The 20,947-nt window shown below is 42.1% G+C and overlaps 1 protein-coding gene across 1 annotated transcript in view; it reads right to left on the bottom strand.

The window, feature by feature from the left end:
• Nucleotides 1-6,165: 6,165 nt before the first annotated feature.
• The window catches only part of LOC144773012 (putative protein ARB2BP), a 118,595-nt gene continuing 103,813 nt past the window's right edge, over nucleotides 6,166-20,947 (bottom strand). The window contains exon 2 of the mRNA XM_078657762.1: nucleotides 6,166-9,595. Coding sequence (XP_078513888.1) covers nucleotides 8,517-9,587 — 1,071 coding nt within the window. The 5' untranslated portion in view covers nucleotides 9,588-9,595 and the 3' untranslated portion in view covers nucleotides 6,166-8,516. The remainder of the gene's footprint in view (nucleotides 9,596-20,947) is intronic.

The raw sequence follows: 20,947 nt of genomic DNA, 5'->3' as shown, positions 1-20,947 counted from the left end.
TTTTTGCTCGAAAGGCCTCCAAGAGAATGGCAAAATGTCTTCTGCCGGTGGCCTTATAAAGAGCGCTTAATCCCTTTCCCTGAGTCAGGGCTTTCCTGATGTTACCATCTATATGTGCCTTGTCACTCAAATTACCACAAACTATTTTTCCCCAAAAAACGTAAGAGTTAACCACTTCCAATTTCTCATTCCCTAAAAACCAACAGAAGTTACACAATTTTGGTTTTTTCTTCCCCATGAAGCACATTACTTTGCTTTTAGACATGTTAATTTTCAAATGATGATATTCAGAAAATAAGTGCAGAGCATGCAGACGACTGTTAAGACCCTTTGGAGTAAGGTCAAGAAGAAGTATGTCATCTGCATACATTAAACATGCTACCGGTTTGTCCCCTAGAGTGGGGGCAATTCCTTCACTCAGGGAAAGAGTCTGTGGGAGATCACAAACATATAGGGAAAATAGTAAGGGTGCTAATAAGCAGCCCTGTTTAAGACCATTGGCTGTAGGAATTGCTTGGGAAAGGCCTCTCTCCCCCCCCAATAATACTCTACACCAGGTCTCAGAGTGGAGTTCCTGAACTAGATTTAATAGCCTGACTGGCATACCCAGAGCAAATAATTTCCTCCATAATAGTGGACGGTCAACTTTGTTAAAGGCCGTGGAGAAGTCTATGAAAGCAGCATAGACTCCCCCACCTCTGACCTTGACATATTTATCCGTTATTACCTGGAGAGCAGTTAAATTATCCAAGGTACCATGATTTCTTCGGAATCCCGTCAGTTCCAGAGGAAGAATATTTGCCTGGGCTACCCAATCGTTAACTTGTTTCAAAAGACATCTAGTAAAGAATTTTCCAATTGCGTCTAACAAGGCTATTTGGCGATAATTTTGGGGAGCTAATCGATCACCCTTTTTAAAAAGGGGCACTAAAATGCTTCCTTTCCACGAGGGAACAATCTTTCCGCTACAGAAACAAACATTGAACACTGGACATAACAACTTACTCCATTTTTCACTATTGTGTTTTAAAACCGAAATTGGAAGTTCATCTGGCCCCATTGCCCCGGATTAGCGCATTTCCCTTATGGCTGTTATAATATCTTTTTCAGATAGGGGAACCAGAGGCTGATCCTTTTCTTTGACACCTACATAAGGAGACAAGATTCCATTTATTGCGTAAAGAGTTGTAACGTAGTCCACCCATATGTGTTCATCTACGGGGATAGGAAGTGGGCGTGTTCTTGATCCACACCCCTCACCTATAAGCAACCAAAACTGTCTCATATCCCCTTTAAAAGCGGCCTCTCTTAATTTAATCCAAGTAGCATCCTCCCCTTCTTTCCGTAGTTTTTCCTGCAACCTTTTCCTCCTTTTTAATAGGCTTACTGTACGTGCTCCTTCTGCAGATTTATGCAAGTATTGATTCCTTACAAGCTTATTTATTTCTATATTAATAGAACGTAAGGGCCAAGAGGGAGTTGCAAAACACCTCTTTTTGTTTGTTTTTTTAGCGACTAAAATACTAACGACATAAAGTCTTGAAAGCATGTTATTTCAGAACCCTGCCACTTGGCAAGATCGACAATTGCAGCGTCAAGAATGCTCTCTAGATTTTGTTCGACTTGTGGGTTCCAATGGCACCTTCCAGATTTCACTCCAAAGCTTACATGGTCACTATTAAGTGACCATCGATCAGGTCTCAGAGAATTTATATTCATGGCAGAAAGAAGTAATTTATGGTCGCTAAAAACCGTTTCAACAACCCTGAGATCCTCGAATAAGAAAAAGGAGGAGTTCTCAACTATCACATAATCCAAAATTGATTCTCCCTGATGAGATTTGTGAGTAAAATTGGCAGGAGAGTCGGAGGGTAATCTTCCGTTCACTATAATCCCATCCATTTCCGAGAGTTCTTTGAGGAGCAACTTCCCGCGCTTATTTGTTTTCATTTTCTCGGGAAGGATAGCTTGTGGGATATGACATGATTCTTCTTTATCTTTATCACGAAACAGACTCATACTTGAATTAGAGATTTTACAATTCAAGTCCCCTACTAAGATTATATTAGGGGGAAAAGGTTTCTCCCTTAGGCTCTGAATATAGGCAAAAACTATTTTTAAAACTACATTGAAACTAACTTCAGGGGGGATGTATGCGTTAATCACTACCAAGGGTTTAGATGCATTAACATTATCGTAGCTAGACAGTGTTACAGCTTGAAAGAGGTTGCTAGAATCCAAATAATGTGAAAAATTCCATTTTATCTCAGTGGATAGGAGACAGGCAATTCCCCCCCTTAGCGTGTCCTCTCCTGGAAGGAACGGCTTGGCCCTCAAGAACAAAATATCCCTTCCTAACTGAAGTTTCTCCGAACACCAAGTCTCTTGTAGACAGATCATACTGGCATTTAGAGACATAAGGAATTTGATTTTTTCGGGACAGTTCTTTAGCCCTGCACAGTTCCAGGATAGTAACGTTATTTTCTCACTAAAGATGAAGATTAGGGGGGTATACAATAGTCAATTTCTTAGAAAGAATGCCGGGTAGCCAGTCCCATCGGACAGAATCATCTTCTGTCTTATCCAAAAGGTGGGATATAGATGGATTGGGGTAAGACACAAAGCGAAGATCTTTTGATAGTTGAATTTTAAGATCATCGAAACCACTAGATTGTTCTTTATTTCCAGGTACTGCCTTCGTGAGGGATATACAAGATCTTAAGGGCCTTAGGGATTTAGAGGGATTAACAAAAGAGAAATTCCCCCAAAAAGGCATCACATCAATCCCTCTACTCTGAAAGTATTCTGACCGTTGTAAAATAAGATTCAACACTATTTCGAGTAGAATCTTACCCTCGTTAAACTACCACCCTTAAAGCATTCGGAAGGGAATTTTCTTTATGTATTGATTCAGATCTCTCAAATCCAATACCTGTCTCCACTTCAGAGTTTGTTTCTTTTTGATGAGGAAGAAATGTGAATAGAAGCCTTTCCCTCAGTGTTGTCGCGGTACTTCTTCTATAGCCCCCTTCTGCAATAGTGAAAGGACTTCCTTTTGCAGCTCCTGACGATGTTGGTGATGCTGGAGCACCGGGGGTGATCTGGTGGCATTTCCACAAACTCTAGGGTATGGCCTCTGTTTATTATGTCCAAAACCCATTTGTCCGACGTTATGGAATTCCAATTGTTGAAGTATTGAGACATATAGTGGTCGTTGTCCGGGATCTGCTGTGTGGGGAGCGCCGGCCTGAAATCATTGTTGTTTGTTAGACTGTTGATTCCTCCCTCTATTGGAGGACTTGCCCCTAGACTGCTGCTGGTAAGAGGAGTTGGAGGTCCTGTACTGATTGCCTGTATTGTATTGCCTATATCCTTGTTGGTTATAAGGCTGATATCTGTTGGTGTGATATGAAGACCTCTGATTAAATTGACCCCTTGCACCTCTTTTACGAAAGGACTGGAACCGTCCTTGCTGAAGGGATCCCAGCGCTCTAGCTGTATCCGTGTCTGATTTGATACTCTGCAGCGCCTCGTCTACGTGTTTTCCAAATAGATTTTCGCCATCGAAAGGCATGTCTACAATCTTCGCTTGCACCTCCGGGCGGAAGGATGTTGCCTTTAGCCAACACTGTCTCCGAAGCGAAACTGCTCCTGCCATCTGCCTGAACGCCATAGAGGAGACATCCATGGCAATGTCAATAGATTCTGATGCTGACTTTGCCCCATCTCGAAAGATAGCCTCTGCCTCTTCTTTCTTATCCTCCGGTAGTGCAGACAAAATGGGTGCCAAATCACACCACATTTGCCTGTTAAAATGGCTAATAAGGGCCATAGCGTTGGCTGCTTTAATGGTAGAGGCTGCTATGACCGCAAACCTCTTCCCGACTCCATCCATCCTCCGTCCTTCTTTATCTGGCGGCACCAATGAAGTAGCAACTGGATTCTTTGAATTCCTCTGCGCCGCCTGCGTCACCACCGACTCCGGTCTCCGATGTCCTATAAGACAGGCCGCAGCAGACTCCGGTGCTCTAGATTTCTTTTCGATTCTAGGAACCGAAACCGCGATGGAAGCCGGTGTCTTTAAATTTTTTAGGCCTTCTTCCCAAATGTGAGGGATAATCGGGATTGAGCGAGCAGATTTCCTGGCGTCATCTTTAAAATCATATAAGAAACATTCCGTTTCTTTAACCTCCATATCCAAATCAAACCTTTTAGCCGCTTTCTCCATAATGTCATGGAACCCTCCAATGTCCTGAGGAGGGGAAGTGGTTGGCGGCGGAGTAGGTGAAGGGGCCGACGGCAAAATGTACTCGTTCCACTCCTGTCCCGTAGAATCTTGCACAAGCTCACCTTCCTCAGGCTGATCGTCATCATCAGAATCCGTTAGATCATCCCTGATTGTTATCACTGGTGGTGATCTCACAACCTGCTCATGAGGAGTAGATTGGGTCTATGGAGGTTGCGATGGAGCCACCGGCGTAGATGACGGAGGCGCATTTGCCTCCGGAAAACGACAATTATAGTCATTAATCATGAACCTCAGGTCAGAGACAAGAGAAACAGGTATGGAGACTGACTCTTCTCGCGACTCCTCTCGAGACTCTTCTTGCTGCTCGCCATCCTCATTATAATTACATGTTTCCTGGAAAGATTCATATCTTGTAGATTGAGCTCTCTCTTTGAAGGAAAACACCTCTTCCTCGTCTGTGTCCTGGCTCTTTATTCTGAGTTGTGAGGGGCTGTAGGCCGCTCCTGACGACTCCTCTCCTTCTGAATCCTGTTCCAGTAAAGAAGATGGTGGTAGAGGCAAAATCTGCGTCCACGACGTGAATTCTGCAGAGTTGCTTATAGTCGCCGAACCCCTCGACGACTGAAAAGAGCGAATAGAGATCATAGTCTTCGACTGTGGCGATTTAAAAGCCTTTGCCGTAGAAATTACAGTCGTCGTCAACGGTGTCGTCGACGACATAGCCATCGTCGACGGAGCCGTTGTCACCAAAGCCATCGTCGACGAGACCGCCGTCGACGGAGTCGTCGACGTCTTCGTCGCTGAGCCTTTCGTCGTCGTCGTCGACGACGTCTTCGTCGTCGACTGTTTCCTCGTCGACGGGATGGTCATACTCGTCGTCGACGCTGCCTTAAGTCCTGTCGTCGACGGATCCACCGTCGTCGACGGTGAAGTCGCGACGGGGCTGAAGACTTTACCACAGATTTTGCAGTAGAAACCAGGGAACTGGTCGACGGAGCAGACCCTGCCCCTTTCTGACCTGACGGCTTCTTGAGGGGAGTAAGAGGGAGAGATGACGCCACTTTCTCCTTTGATTTAACCTTTTTAGGCTCCACCCTTTCCTCAGAATGTGAGGCCTTTCTCTTTTTAGGTGTTAGGTTAGAAGATTCCTCCCCAGAATCTGAGTCTGATGCGGCCTTCTTCTTTTGAAGCCACAACAGCAAACAAGCCTCTCTGTCCCTCAGAGTTTTAGCAGAGAAGGTTCTACAATATTTACAATCCTTGGCCACATGCTTAGGGTGAAGACAATATAAGCAGTCCTTGTGAGGATCTTCAGAGGAAAGTCTAGCCTTTCCACAGGATCTGCAAGGCCTGAAAAGCCTCTTTTTAGAGCTTTCAGCCATTATGAAAGAAATTAGGTACACACAATACCTTAATCCAGATGAAAAGATAGTAGAAATAAAAGGTCAATAGTTCACTCAGGAACAGCAAACTGAGCAGAGCTCAGGGAGACTCCTTTCTCACACGAAGGCGGTTGGAAATCTGAAGCAGGAAGCTTCTGCTGGGGAGTGTGAGGGCAGGGCAGCAATGCTGATTGGCTGACATTTGGACCAAACAATGAGGAGGTCTGGATACCAAATACTACAGTCCCTAGGGGCTTTTCTATGCAGTTTTCTTCTCTATGATACTGCTTTGGTCATTCTGTTACCGTGAGACTCCCACCATGACGACGGGGAAGATACAAGCATGTGAATCTATGAAAGATGTAATACTGGAGAATACACAGTATGTTTGCACCAAGGGAATTACACAGGATAATATATAGCCCACTAAAGTGAAGATCATCGTCATCTGGGGTAAGGAGTAGACCAAAGGAGTCCCAACAGATGCACCTATAGAGAGTGGGTTAAGGAATACACTACAAGAGTCATAACAGGTACAGCTGTAGTTGGTTTATTAGTGTATCTCTCAGGCGGGTTAATGTGAGGTGCATCACATTATTAACACATGGACATAAAGACAAACTAGCCTTGAAGAGAACAGCACAGACATCCATGTTCCAAAACTTGAAACATTGAGTAGAACTTGGTTCTGTCTAAATCGAGAAGGTAAAGGCATCTATCTATTTGTTTTCCAGTAATTCTCTATCAGCACGATATACCACCATAAACCATATATCCAGCTACAGTCACAATGAATTGATCATGTGTACTATGATTACTAGTGTTAATTCAATCCAATAGTCACATTGAGGTACATATTTTTAACATGAATTCTTACTCTTGTTCATCACAAGTACTAAATCAACCTAGCAAAGACAGTATTCATAAAGAAAGGAACTCATTCAGAGAGGTGGTTAAGGAGCATTCTAAGCCCTGCACAATTTAGTTACAACCACGCTTGTGATAAAATGAAATGCAGGATTTAGTAGGAGCTCCATTGCCACACCATTCGAGAATAGAAATAACTTGGCAGCTGCATGTGTTCCCTTCATTCAGCGGTGCACAAAATAAAAATGTGCTCTCTTGACTGCACAACACCTCTCCCTCAAGAACCCTAGAGCCCAGGAAAAAAAGACAAGATGGGCAGCATATATGTCAACAACAACAAAAAAGAAAAGCAATATAAGCGCTAGACTAATCTAAGCTTCATGGTGGATTCATGGGATGGGCCAAAATGCATTACTGTCACACCTAACGTGTGACTGCTGGCAAGCCCATCACCACAGTGTTCATCAACCATGACTCTTTGCCATCTAGGATAGGGCAATGCCCTTTAATGAAAACAGACAGCTAAGATCTCAGACACCTTGCAACTTGTTAAGAACTTCCATACAACATAGTGAAACCAAGCAAAAGACATTGTAGCCTCCGGTGTATCACTATGGCTTAAATTACCTCACAATGCCCATCTGGCTGAGACTGATCATATCCAGCAAAGCTACACAGTTATAAGCTACACTCTAATTGTGTATATATTAGACTTTGAGAAAACCGGCAAACTGCTAAATGCTGTTGGGTTTGCACATTTCAACACAGCTGGCAATAGAATAGCCAGAAAACGAGGGGTGGGATAGATAGTAAACAGTTCCTCAAATGCACAGAAAGGAGAGAGTCTAGACCAACTGGAAACCGCCAACCAATATGGTATCAGTCTAACATATTTAAAAAATATTTATCTGACTTAAAGAAGACCCTGAACAGTTACAAAATTGTTACTGCAACCAAATGTGCCTGGTCCCACGGTAAGTGGCACCCAGATTGATGTAGGAACTGTAAGGCACAATGAAAGCTAAGTTAGAACAACACGAATGGACACTTGCTTATGATATGCAATCTGTGGGTCAGACAGGGTGTTTGTGAAAAGTGCTTGTATCATACATTGTTTACATGAGAACGTCTGAGGGTGGGATTTCAAAAAGCATCATCACTGGCTGTAGCCAATCAATTCCTGATAAACATTGTAATAGATTGCATAAGAAACTGGTTAGGAAGATAACTTCCTTTCTTTAGTAAATCTGTGAGCAGCATATTACCTTACTTTAAACCTGTCAGCGGATTCGCTCTAAATGCATGGACCAAATGATCCAGAAAACATAAATATGTCTCTCTGCGAGCGAGAAGCAGCAGAATGATATCAAGGATTCAAAAACTCCGCCAACCTGCCCTGGACAGTGGTGGGTCTTAATATACTTAATTGAAGTTGGAGATGATAGTGAATTTTTTAATAAAATAAACAAGCTTGGTTTTGGTCCAGAGTACTTTCATAGGAGCTAAATATTAGTGTCCCAGACAAATCTTTAACATCCTATACAAACAATAGCAATTACAAATTAGACACAATAAAAAAAAATGGCCAACAGCTGCAGTCTATACTCGAAGAAATTGTGAGAAATTAGAATGAAGGTCGAGAATAATCATAACAAAGTTGTTTACTTAACAAACATTCACCTTAGATATATTATGGTTTTCATTGACGCCCAGATTGTTCAGTTGAGCCAGTTTAACACATATCTGTCAGGTTTGTTGATATAGTAACATCATCTTTGCTGCTGGGTTCTGTGCCTAACCCTTATACCATCACCTCTTACAGTACCCTAGATTGGAGACTGCATTTACTATTTTATTGGCATGCTTACTTTGCTGATATTTGTGACATGCGTCTCAAAAGAAATACAAACGAGTACATTTTCGGTGGCAATTACACAGCAATTTTAAACCTTCGCTTCTTCGCTGGAGTTTTGTTGTATAACAAAGGACTTCCTGTAACTCTGCAAGCACGAGACTGCTTACTTAGAGACAGTTCTTCTGGAGGTGCTCCTAGTTTGAATAGGCGTGGGCGAGAAAACTACTTTCGTTTTTGTCCTTAAAGATCGTGCGAAAAACCGAAAGATGGAGTTGAGGCTGAACGAGGGTACCAACTCGTGATTCTCTGTGCCAGCCGATACTCTGGGACAATCTAGTTTTAACAAAGAGCTTACAGGCTTATCCAAAGGTAGAGAACTTGAAATCCAGCCTCTAGCATGTTTCAGAATCCATCCCTGCACTTCAGGGTCATCCCTGGCCTGGTGCTGCACATGATGCAAGGAGTCGATGAAAGCCACCGCAAATACTTTAGACATGATCTCTAGCTTCCTGTGTAATAACAAGTCAACAAAAACTAAACCCCCGTACCCATGGGCAATGAATGCAACATTAGTGGCTGCACTTTTGGAAATGAAGTAGTCCCAGACATACATAGTGTGCTCCATTGGAGTACTGCTCCCTCTCTTGGGAATCTCTGGGTCTTCTCGAATATCAAATGAAGAGTGTGGAACATTTTTTTTGAGCGGAGACTCTTCTTTTTTAATAACAGACTCAGACTCTTCTTCAATCTTCATTGTAGTGAAATTGTCATTGGGGTTTAATACAATGACACCCCTATATTCTTGGAGGGCCCTTTCAATGAATGGTATTTGAGTTCCATGTTGAAGTGAATGATGGATGATGGCCTTCTGCCCCCACTGGCCAGCTCTTACAACTCCACGGTCTTGAAGTAAGATAATGAGGCTTGATGGGTTGGTTAATGCTTCCTCAGTCATGAAAAAGAAACTTAAAGGTTCATTGGCATGAGCATCAATTGGGAAATAGATTTTCTGCAGACTGCAGGCTTTGTCCAAAAGTTCATAAACATATTGTGTGATCATGTGTCCCAATACTTGGTAGCGCTTGTGGTTCCTCTTGTGATCGCCTTTAAAACAGTTATACTCAAAATGTTCATTTGTATCCAAGTGCCTCAGTTCCCCTTGATTATTGAAATGGTATTTCAAGATCTTTGAACTTTCAGGATGTAAGAACTTCAGAAATGTCTCCATTTGCATCCCGAGATCTAAAAGTAACAAAAAAAGTTTGAGAAACTGGGTCTCTGATTAGCATCATACTAGGAACATTGGCAAGACCCAAACAGTATTTTAACCCCTTCCGTGCGGGGCACGTTCAGCCGACGTTGCGTGCACTACCTCGGTAGGGCTGCGCACGTCCGCTGAACGTTCCGGTCCCACCCGCGCAATAGAACGTTCTGCACCAGCGCGGAACGTTCGGTGCAGCGGAGGGGTTAAAGGATTCCACACATTTTATAAGTCATCATTTAAGGGACAGGATTGCTATCTACTGTGATAGCATTGCGTCTCTGAAAAAATAGATCAATTTTAAAAACCAATATTGGGGATTTAATAGGCAAGTTACACCACTTTATTATAACCGAAGAGTACACTTTACCAGGCAAAAGAGACAGCTAATGGAAGAGTAAAGTTCAACAATCAATGTGCAATCGTAATGTAAGCTAGATCTTCACAGTTGCAGAACAAGAAAAGAAGGATATAGAATATTCTCCAATCTCAACAAAAATTATTTATCAATTATTTAGCAGTGTCAATTGCATTTGATTTCATGATACCACTCTAAGTGTGAGAGCAAATTATCAAAATATATATATATATATATATATATATATATATATATATATATATATATATATATATATATATATATATATCAGATTGTATGATGCAAATTTAAGTATTTTTATTATTATTTAAACACTACATGGTCTGCCAAGTAGGGGTCATTAGAATTGTATAATACGTATTTCCAGTAATTATGTGACTATGGGCTATCACAACTTGAGATGACTGACGATGTATATACGGAACGGACATTGACATGATTAGTCTTGTTTATAAGAAAATCAGATATTCGGTGTTTCAATGGTTTGACACTATTAGCTATTTTGCACATAGGCGTATTTTGCACAAACAATATTATAGGAATAATAATTCCTCAAGGTTTGAAATTTGCACTAATGCGTATTTTGAACATGTTTTTTAAGCACTAGCACTTTAGTTCTATCAACATGAATTATGAGCAGGCAAACTATTATCCATTATGTTTTGCCTTGTCAAACTATGTAAACCGAATGTATATATGTACATGCAGAATCTACAGGTATTTTACCGTGATTTGTATTTTTGTCAATCAGCACTGATAGATAGATATTTTTATTGTATTTAAACAAACAAAAAGTACAATCGTGATTGTTTTAACTGGAAGCGAGTTAAATACTATTGCAAGATATATTGGACCCCAGTATGTCTACCATGTCTATTTCTAGCCCTTACACGTGACCGGGTAAGAACCAATTACTGGCACTTTAAAAGAACTCGTCATATTTGTGATCACTGTCATGTGAACAAGGCTCCTTTGAGCCGAAACATCATGCGGCTAACTTGCACTAAATAAATAAGTTTAGCACTTAACTGGTCTGTGTGATCCCTGGCTGGGAGGATTCCTGAGCGCGTGGAGAAAGACGCTGGTACTTGGATATATATATATATATATATATATATATATATATATATATATATATATATATATATATATATATATATATATATATATATATATATATATATATACACGAAACTTGTCACTCAGAAGACAGAAATGCCGGATAAAAAGCAACAAAGAGTCGACCCAAAGGTGCTGGTGCAAGGGTGGTTTAATTCGATAAAGCCAGCGCTGCCGCCATGACGCGTTTCGCCTTCGAGAAGGCTTGATCACATGACAAACTGCATGACAGTGAGCAGAGCATTTAAAGTGACAGCGCATGAGATTGTATCATGGAAATGGAAAAAATACTTTACATTGGAACGCTGCGTTTGTGCAATCAATAAAGAATGCCCTAATGAAACACCTAGTTTTTGCTTAGCAATGTTTCACAATTAATGAAATCAGATGTACAGTTTATAAATGAAAGAGCATATTTACAAAACACAAACCGGTAAAAAAACGGTAAAAAAACACAGTATATATACAGGACAAATAATTTTATCTATGTACACGAGCATTGGCCCATTACTTTATGTCAAATCTAAATATTCAGTTTGTGTAAAAAGTCAAAATAGTATGCTCATATTCAAAACTGCAGCGTTAGTCCAAAATCATGAGACAATGTTTACACAAAATCTAAATAGAGCCCAAGTGGGCCAGTCACAATGTCTGCCAAAGATATGAAACGTGCATATAGTGATAGTACAAAATTAGCAATAAAGTGCAAGTGTTAAGACAGATAATTCCAGAATATAGTCATAGAAAAGTTTTTCTAAAAAAGGGACATACATTTTCTTGTTTAAAAATTATTCATAATTATATACAAAATAGAAACAACACATGGGGAATAGAAATTACTCAATGAATCCGGACAGGTCTTATGGGCATACTGATTAATCCTAGAGACAAGTATAGAGATCTTCCCTATCGTTGAGGCCATTAGGATTTTTCGTATTGAGCTCCAAGATGTAGCTCGTCTCAAGGAGACGGAGTTTGGCCTCACGGTCACCTCCTCTCCTTGAGACTTCGACACAATCAATTATATATATATATATATATATATATATATATATATATATATATATATATATATATATATATATATATATATATATATATATATATATATATATATATGAAACTCAAAAATACGAACACTGACATCTGCTGCTAGAGGTCTTTATTTCACCATCTCTGAGGGTGCTTTTAATCGTCAAACTGATCCACTGATGGAAATGTCCGGTTTTCACTCACAATTGGATTGCAACGGAGGCATTTCCAGGCCCCAGTGTTTAGACATACTGTTGACGTCCTTAGCACACTACAGGCAGAGGTTGAGGGTGTGTCACCACCTCCTTAGCACCAATGTTGTTAAAGTATTGGTGTGAGGTCCTTTTAATTATTGTAAGATCGTTTGCGTTATATTGGGTATGTGTTATGGCTCGTATGACAAGTGAGCAAAGCTTACCATAAGTGGGGAAATTTTGGGGATTATTAAAATTCTAATTTGTTAACGATTACTGGAATTTAACTGTGTTTATTAAGTTTAGCAGCAGTTATATAAACATAAATTAGGGGCTTACGACTAAAGCTAACCATAACTTTATATACACTTTGTTTTTTATATTAGATGGAACGGTGTTTTACTTGTCTTGTGGGCACGTGGTAGGTAGGGGTAGTGCTGAAGGATAAGATATCTTTATCACACTGAAGTCTGAATCCATTCAGCAAGGCCTTCGTCTGTGAGCAGTGTCATGGCCCTGCACCAACCCACTTTCCAACCAACTACAGCTGCACATATCCTTTGGTTGCAAACAATTGTGGTTTACCGTAAGAACCCAATCTCCCATGCAGCCAACTGGGCAAGCAGTTTAAGGTAAGCCAAATAGTGGCATCTCAATTTTCATGTAAACCTATAACCAGTGCCAAAGATTTTAGTAAATTAAAACTTTTTTAACTCCCCTTTATCATGGCCCCCTTCTTGTCAGATCAGCATAAAATCTGGGACCCCTACACTGGGCTTAACTTGACATACCAACAGAAAACTGAATATGTAATTTCCGGACTATTTTTGTGGACATTTGTCAAAGGGTACCAAGTTATTAGCATATTAAGACTTGATCTTCTTGAAATTAAACGTGTTATAAGTAAGTAAGTGAAACATACCAAGGGTCTACCTAATTTTGAGCAACTCTATGAAACCTCAACAAAATTATTAGCATATCAATGATTTTTCGACCCTAACTTTTTCACTTTGCTCTTCTTTATAGCATCTCCTTGCAAAAGGTCTGTAAATTGTAATGCATTTTCATCAAACAGCATAAACGTTATTAGCACATGGACACTTTTTGACCCCCCCCCCCCCCACACACACACACACTTACTGTGCTCCACCTTGACAAATAAACTTGAAACGCAAAATATCAAGAGTAAGCTAAACATTCTACGTGTCGGCTAAGTATTGTGCATATCTCTAAATCTGCATCAAAGTTGTAGGCAAATCACAGATTTTTTACCTGCTCCTTACACTTTGCCTATCTGCATGCAATTTGTGAATCCAAAAGTAGGATTAACCAGCTCAAAACTAGAGAGATTTCATACAAACTCATTAAACAACACTCAAGTTATTAGCACATCAAAACGTTTTGAGATAGATTGGCACAAAACTGCCATACCCACAGAAGACTACAAATTAGAACATATGCAAAAAGTTCAGGATTTGACTAATAATGCCACCGATATTAGCAAATTAACACTTGTTTGCCACACCCTTTCAACCGTGTTTCCCAATGACAGATCTGCACACTTCTAAAATTAAAATATAAAAAGTAAGATAATTATTCTACGCATCTGGCAAATGTGTTTCAAATATGTCAAACAGCACAAAAGTTGTAGACTAATAAAAAACTCATTTTTCAACTGCCAAGCTGTCTCCTTTAGTTTAACCCTTTCAAGCCCATCCAACATACTACTCTAATGCGAATTTCTGAAAATCTATGGATCAGATTTACACTAAACCAAGCACAGCCACTCATCTGTGTAAAATTTGTATTCATTGCCAAGTTTAGTGAAATTCCATTTATTGTTTTTTCTGTTGGGGGGAGCAGTATGTTTTATGGGAGTTAAAATAAGAAACGCTCTCGGTTTTGTCCTCCCTGTTACATTTACTGCAACCTGGGCGGGAGCATGACAAGATAAACCTAAACCCGATTTACTTTACCCCCGGAGGCAGTAAACTGGGACCTGCTGCCGCCGAGGCCCCCAGCCTGTCACTGGCGCACGGCATGCCGGGAATGTTAATGGTACCCGCTGAGAAGGGATCGCGGGGCCAGGCTACAGAACACTGCACGTGTGCAGCCCAGGCGTGCAACAACATCTGCAGTGACGGTCCAGTGAACAAATAAACATTTACACGACTACTGCAAATGTGCAGTTTTAACTATGGTCACTTTCATTCTTGCACTAATGGATAGGTGCACATGTTTTTTAGCACTGGTTGGTAGGCTCAATTGTCTATGCCAAATTACTCAAAAGTGATGCAACATTTAGGTAATGCCTATAGATAACACAGGATGTGGCCTAACGGCCAGAGCTGCATACTCCAGAGCTGAGAATCCGGGTTTGAGTGTCAGTGTCGGCTTAACCTCCTGTGATTCTCTGCAAATCACTTAATCACCCGCGCTTCATTCATTCAAATCTCTCAAAGTACCCTACCTTGCAGCATTACCACTTTTAATATGACATTGATTTAAAGTCAGACATGTAACATAGTTCATACAAACATGCGGACTAGGACTTTAACTTGCTGTGGGGCCCATTTTAGCGTGTCAATATCAAGGTTGGATCGGGATTGGAAATCGGCCTGGGGACACTATAAACAAGACGTGAGCGAAACCTGTTGTGGGGCGGGACTTCCGTCTTTGAAGCCCGCGCCCACAGAGTGTCTGGCCAGGAGAGGAGCAGAGGTGACGCGGGGCTCCCATGCCCGAGGGAGAGCCCAGCGGAAGCTGCAGAGTCCGGAATGGCGCCGTTTCGGTGAGTGGGGTTAGTTGTGGGGGGCTGGGGGGGAAGAGTCTCTGTATGTGTGCGTGTGTGTGGGGGCGGCGGGGGGAGTGTGGTGTGTCTAAAGAGCAAAAGACCAGGATGGAGGGGGTGGCCTCACTGATTGGGGTAGGGCAGTGTACGTGCGTAACTATGTGTATGCCTGTGAGCCTCTGGGTGAGGTGGGGGAGTAGTAGCTGCGTGTATGCAAGTGAACTCGAGTTTTTTTTGGGGGGGGGGGTGTTTGTGCACTTGTTGCAGCACCAGTGTCAAGCACGACCCCCACAACTTATAACGTGTTCCACCAGAAATAATAAAAAGCTGAGATAACCGCCAGCGCCGGCCACAGCACCCGCACCCTGTAATGCAATGTACCTGTAATGAAAACATGAAGTCTGCCCACTGTATGTATTTTTGCGATCAGTAGGGGGGGGGGGGCTGGGAGCTGCCGTCAGAAGTATCAAGAGAGAAGGGTAAGGGGCTTGAGGGCTTGAGCCAGATTACCGAAAGCGCGCACACACGCTGAAATCGGAAACAACCCTGCGCGACCGCCCAGCAGCATGTGAGACAGGAGATGTGCACGGCGCCGGGCTGGGCGTGCGCGTCCACGAGGTGCAATCGCCGAGGGCTTGAGTGTGCACATCCCCTGTCTCACATTCCCGGCAAGCCGACAGCAATAGGTCTTTCGCTGGACAGCGAGACCTAAAAATGGACAAAATTCCATAGGCAAGAATTTTACATGGACAACAGAAGGACTGCAAAAGCCAAACAGTTTAAACTAGTGAGTAGAACAGATTTTTTTTGTTTAAACTAAAGCGAACTGGACAATCAACAACTATCTTTGCGATGGGCTATGTGGGTTTAGAAATGGAACCTGAGATAAAGACCATTAACGTTTTACCTGCTAGAACGTTGCAGAACTTGTAAGGTGATTGACAAAAGAAGAAATAGTGCCTTTTTTTTCTTCTTAACGCGAGGCATGGAATTCAGCTAAATGTTAATTAAATGGCTCAATCGAAACTGATCTGCTGAATGGTGGATGTCCCAGCACTCTTAATTGTGAATTCCCATGCCGTAGCCACTTGCTGCCACTTATCAGGCATATTGGTAGGGTTTCCTCCACAACTGTGCCCCACAGGAGTCTTGATTCCCACTTTGCATATTTGTTGCACTACTTTGCTGCATGTTGTGGCTGCGCAGCAATATAATAGAGTTCCAAATCAGGGAGACCCCCACCTTGTTCTCTCTTTTTAACACATTCAGTCTGACTCTATCCCTCTTTCCTGCCCACACCAGCAAGACAAGTAGGCTGTCCATTTCACAGAAGACTGTTTTCTTAATGGGGCACATGGCATTTTCTAGTACATATAAAGAATGAGGCAATAGCGCAATTTTTGTTGTAATCTCTCTTTCCATAATGGGGAGTGGGAGGGTGTTCCAGAACTTAATGGAGTCTCTAAGCCCCAACAGGACCACGGCAAGCTTATGTTGGAAATAAAATTCAGCATTGAGGGTTACAAAGACACCCAAGTACCGGAAAGCTGTAAGTTTCCACTGCATCTACAGATCAGGCAATTCTAGTTGAGTTTTCTCTCCCAGACCCACGAGTGGTTACAGGATTGTCTTCTGCCTATTAATATATAGTCCTTAGACCTCCACAATATTGTCCACTTCCTGCATGCGGTTGGGGACAGACAGCGAAGGTGTCCTTCGCATACAAGAAAACAATAATTAACATCCCTGCTCTTATTTCCCAGGGCTGCATCGTCAATCCCCACCATATCACCAGTGGTTCAATCGCCAGAGAAAAAAACAACGTGGAAAGGGAACACTCGTCTGGTTCCTTTCTCTACATTCTAGATACTCTGCCACTCAATCTAACTTGTGTGGTTGAGTCCTTCAATCGGAGTCTTATCCAACGCACTAAAATGGGACTTGACCCCTATGTCCTAAGGACCTTAAACTTGCACTATTGAATAAGGGAGTCCATTGTCTTTTGATGTCAAGTGGCACCAAGATTAGACCCCCCCCCCCCACTCTAAGACCTTCCTTGGGGGAAAGGCCGCATATTGCAGCAATCACTTCCTCCCTAGTAATTTCGGACTCTCAGGTCTTTATCCTTGAGGCACCCTTGGAAGCTTAAGGTACTTTAAATATGCTCCAATCTGTGAAGTGTCTCGCATGACTGAGCTTTCAAACAGGCAGGCCAGACATTTTGATACAAGCTCATTGATGCTAGCCTGCATAAACGCCTCGGTCCCATTGGTTTATTCAAGGTTAAGATCAATGGGGTTGATGACTCTCTTAAGTAGCTAGGGTAAAAGTCAGTCTGTATTATCCCTCTCCCTGTGAAGTTGTTGCCTGTAATCTTTCAAAGTTTGTTTATCTAATGTACTCCAGGTTTCTACTATTTTCTGAGTTCCAGTCTGGCCTGCTCAAAGGCTATATTGTTAGTTTTTAACGCATGAACTGGTGCTAGTCTAGTTTCTTGTCAGGACAAAGGATGCTGTAAGTGTGGTTTAATACTAGAACATGCAGTCACCCTTAGGTGCATTCACCATTTAGTGCTGGTTTAGGGCCTCCCACTCATTGCACAGGTATTTGTGGATCCCCAAATATTTTCCAGATATCCTTCTAAGGCCACTCTAATTTCAACACAGAACATTGCATTGCTAAGGGTGTCTGGGTTCAATCTGAATGCTGACATCTGCCCTTGTGGTTTACCCCCACCGTAGTTCATCATAAGTGGGAAATGGTCAGGGAGAAACCTATTTAAATATGGCACTGACGTTTCATGGCACTGAAGTATCTGGAAACTAGAATGCAATCTAGCCTGCTACAGGTATTTTGAGTTAATGAATGGCATGAGTATTGTTAACCTGCTAAATACATGGTTCACCAATCATCAAAGCCAACCAATTTTGCAATTAACTCAGATAGTGAAGTAGTCATCCCCACTGTTCCCTGTAATGTGCGCGGCCGGGCGCCCGCGCACCTAAGTCTCCCAGAGCGTGCAGTGTAATATGCTAAGCGCGCACACTCAGCTGAGGACCGTTTGCGCCGCCGCTTTTAAAATGCGAGCGGCACGAAGAGGCGGAGGGTGACCACCCGAAGTTCATCAGCAAGCGGCTCCTGCTGCATTTCTTTTGCTTAAAAGGACTCAGCTGTGGGGCAGATTGTATACTTTTTTGAAAGTACTCATGTTAATCACAGAACCCGTGTGAAGGCAATTAACATGAATACTTTCACAAAGGCATACAATCTGCCCGGCAGCTGTGCCCTATGAACAAATGAAAGGCAGCAAGTCTACTAGCAAGACGTGTGCTTTCAGGTGTTTCTAAAAGCACACGTCCTACCTGTAGACTTGCTGCATCTCTTTTGATAATAAAGCGAGCAGATTGTGTGCCATGCTCTATTAACTAATGAAATACAGCAAGTCTACAAGCATGACTAATGCTTTTAAAAACACCTGAAAGAATACGTCAGGCTTATATAATTAAGAGAGGTTTTTACGGCATGGCTGTGGGGGGGGGGGGAGGGGGCAGAGACACCCTTAAATATACCCAGGAAATCACAGGCTTTGAAGCCACCTTCACATAAATGTTGAGTCAAACCTTAGGGTTTTAAGACTGTGAACTAACAAGGGTGCCTTGAGACAAGCAAGAAACAAAGGCCTCTTACAGTTGCAGTTTGGTAGCAAAAGGAAGCCATACTTGGGTGAGGTGGGTCTTTCAAGGTCCCGTGCCCAGTGCAACTGCACCTGCTGCTCTATCAATAGCTCCACCCTGCATTCAGTTCGGGGAATATTTTCTCAATGCCACACACATTTCCTCACAATAGCTCAAATGATATTGATGTCTGTATTAAAAACTTAGCTGCTTTCTACATTATTTTGAATGTGCTGCATTATAACCACTTACGACCATCTCACGCTTGACAATAGCATGTTCTATGGAGTAAGGTAAAATGTTCGGGATAATTGCTTCACCCAACATGGGCAGAAGGATCACATGCACAGCACTAACCTCCTAGATGGACGTGTGTTGTATAAAAACAGTGTAGCAATAACTTATACCTCTCAACATAGCCAGGCCATGCAGGTTCATAAAGTACTGGGGCTCCTCCAATAGGGTGAACTCGAGCTCAAACATTCCCATAAATGGGAAGTTGAGTTCTGCTGGTCGAGCCACCAGATAGTGCCATTCAGCCAGGATATTAGAATATCCACAATGAAAACATCTGAGAGAAATGTACCTTGCATACGTATCATTGGAAATACATGTGTATATTTGATAGCTATCCCAAAGTCCGATTGTGCGTAACTAACTATTCGCTGGATCAGAAAACCGACCAGTGCTTAAGTTAATTTGTAAAAGAAATGTTTTAAAAAAATGCCAGGGTTCTTGTCAGGAGGCCATTACAGCTTGCACCATACATTGCCGCAACCATGTTGCCAATTATAGTAACAACACAACTACTAACCATCACACTCCTCCTACAAGTGTGACAATTCAGACTTTTACAGGCCCCCAAAGTTTTAAGAATGACTTGGGCTACAGGTAATAATAGTTTACAAAGTATATTGAATTAATAATTAACTGTTGTTGTGGTCATCTCTAAATTAGCGAGACACTGCCACCTTGTGGCATACTGTCACAAGTGATGGTGTTGACAAGTAAGTGCTGGTACCAACACTGGAAAACACCAGCTCAAATTAGACACTAAACCCAGCGCTAATAAGACGACAAGCCATCTTTTTCGAGACTCTCCGTTTGGACACGCGGACAAGCGTCACACTGTCAGGGATCCAATATGGCTGCCTGATTTCTAGGAGACCGCAAGGAATTTAGCGTGCCTAACAAACCACTAAGGAGAGCTTTGGAAAAACCCACAACAGCATGCAAATAAATAAACACAGAAGCACAGATGATCCCATAATTTATGAGAATGGTACAGTTTCACTTGGATCCCTCCTCCTTGCATCTTTATCTACACCTTTGTTTGAAAGATCATTAAGCTCTCATATGAGTTGTATAATATGTCACAATTGCTTTACTTTTCAGCGGACCCTACTGCAGAGGGTGGCGTATGCACAGAAAAGTAGGTATTTAATGCACATAAGGGCCGCCTACTATAAATCTTCAAACCTTGCTTTCACACAGCTCAATCTGTCTGGTTGTGAAAAGACATATGGTAAACTTGCCGTGGTCTTAGACGCTGCCCACTGCTTCCCATTGGTTGGCTTTATTTTCACTGTCAGCTTGCTCATTATTAATTTCCTTGTGTGGGCTTACCTTCCTTTCCTGTTTTACCTCCCCCTGGAACATAGCATCTTTACTTCCTTCAATCACTTACTTTTTGGGAACTGAATTTTTCTTTTTGGTTCAGCACTCCATGAGAGTGCATGTGTTTTCCAGCTGTCTCCCTTGTGTACTCTCTTCCATATTCTGCTATTTCCATGTTGCCCTCTCTTGCACACGTGTTTCCTCCCCCTCTATGTGTTTCACGCATCTTCGTGTGCTACTCAACCACTTTGCTTCTACACTTCTGTTCTTCTGCCAAAAGTGATATATTCCCCAACCACTCCCCATTACTTCCCTCCACACCCCTGCTCCCCCAGGCTATCTCCTCCCCCATACAACTTAAAAGCACTTAAAAGTTACTTCTATTCAATTTTTTTATCCACTATTCCATCTGAGTTCCGTAACATAAAACATTCTGTAGGCATGCATGCACAATGCAGCGTACTCGTGCCTACAAAATAGCATGGCTGCATAATAGCACCTTCCATTTTTTAGCCTTCCATTATGCT

This window comes from Lissotriton helveticus, chromosome 8 (assembly GCF_964261635.1).
Source record: "Lissotriton helveticus chromosome 8, aLisHel1.1, whole genome shotgun sequence".
Classification (NCBI taxonomy): Eukaryota; Metazoa; Chordata; class Amphibia; order Caudata; family Salamandridae; genus Lissotriton; species Lissotriton helveticus.
The sequence above is the reverse complement of the archived record's forward strand: the minus strand, read 5'-3'. Positions and strand labels throughout refer to the sequence as shown.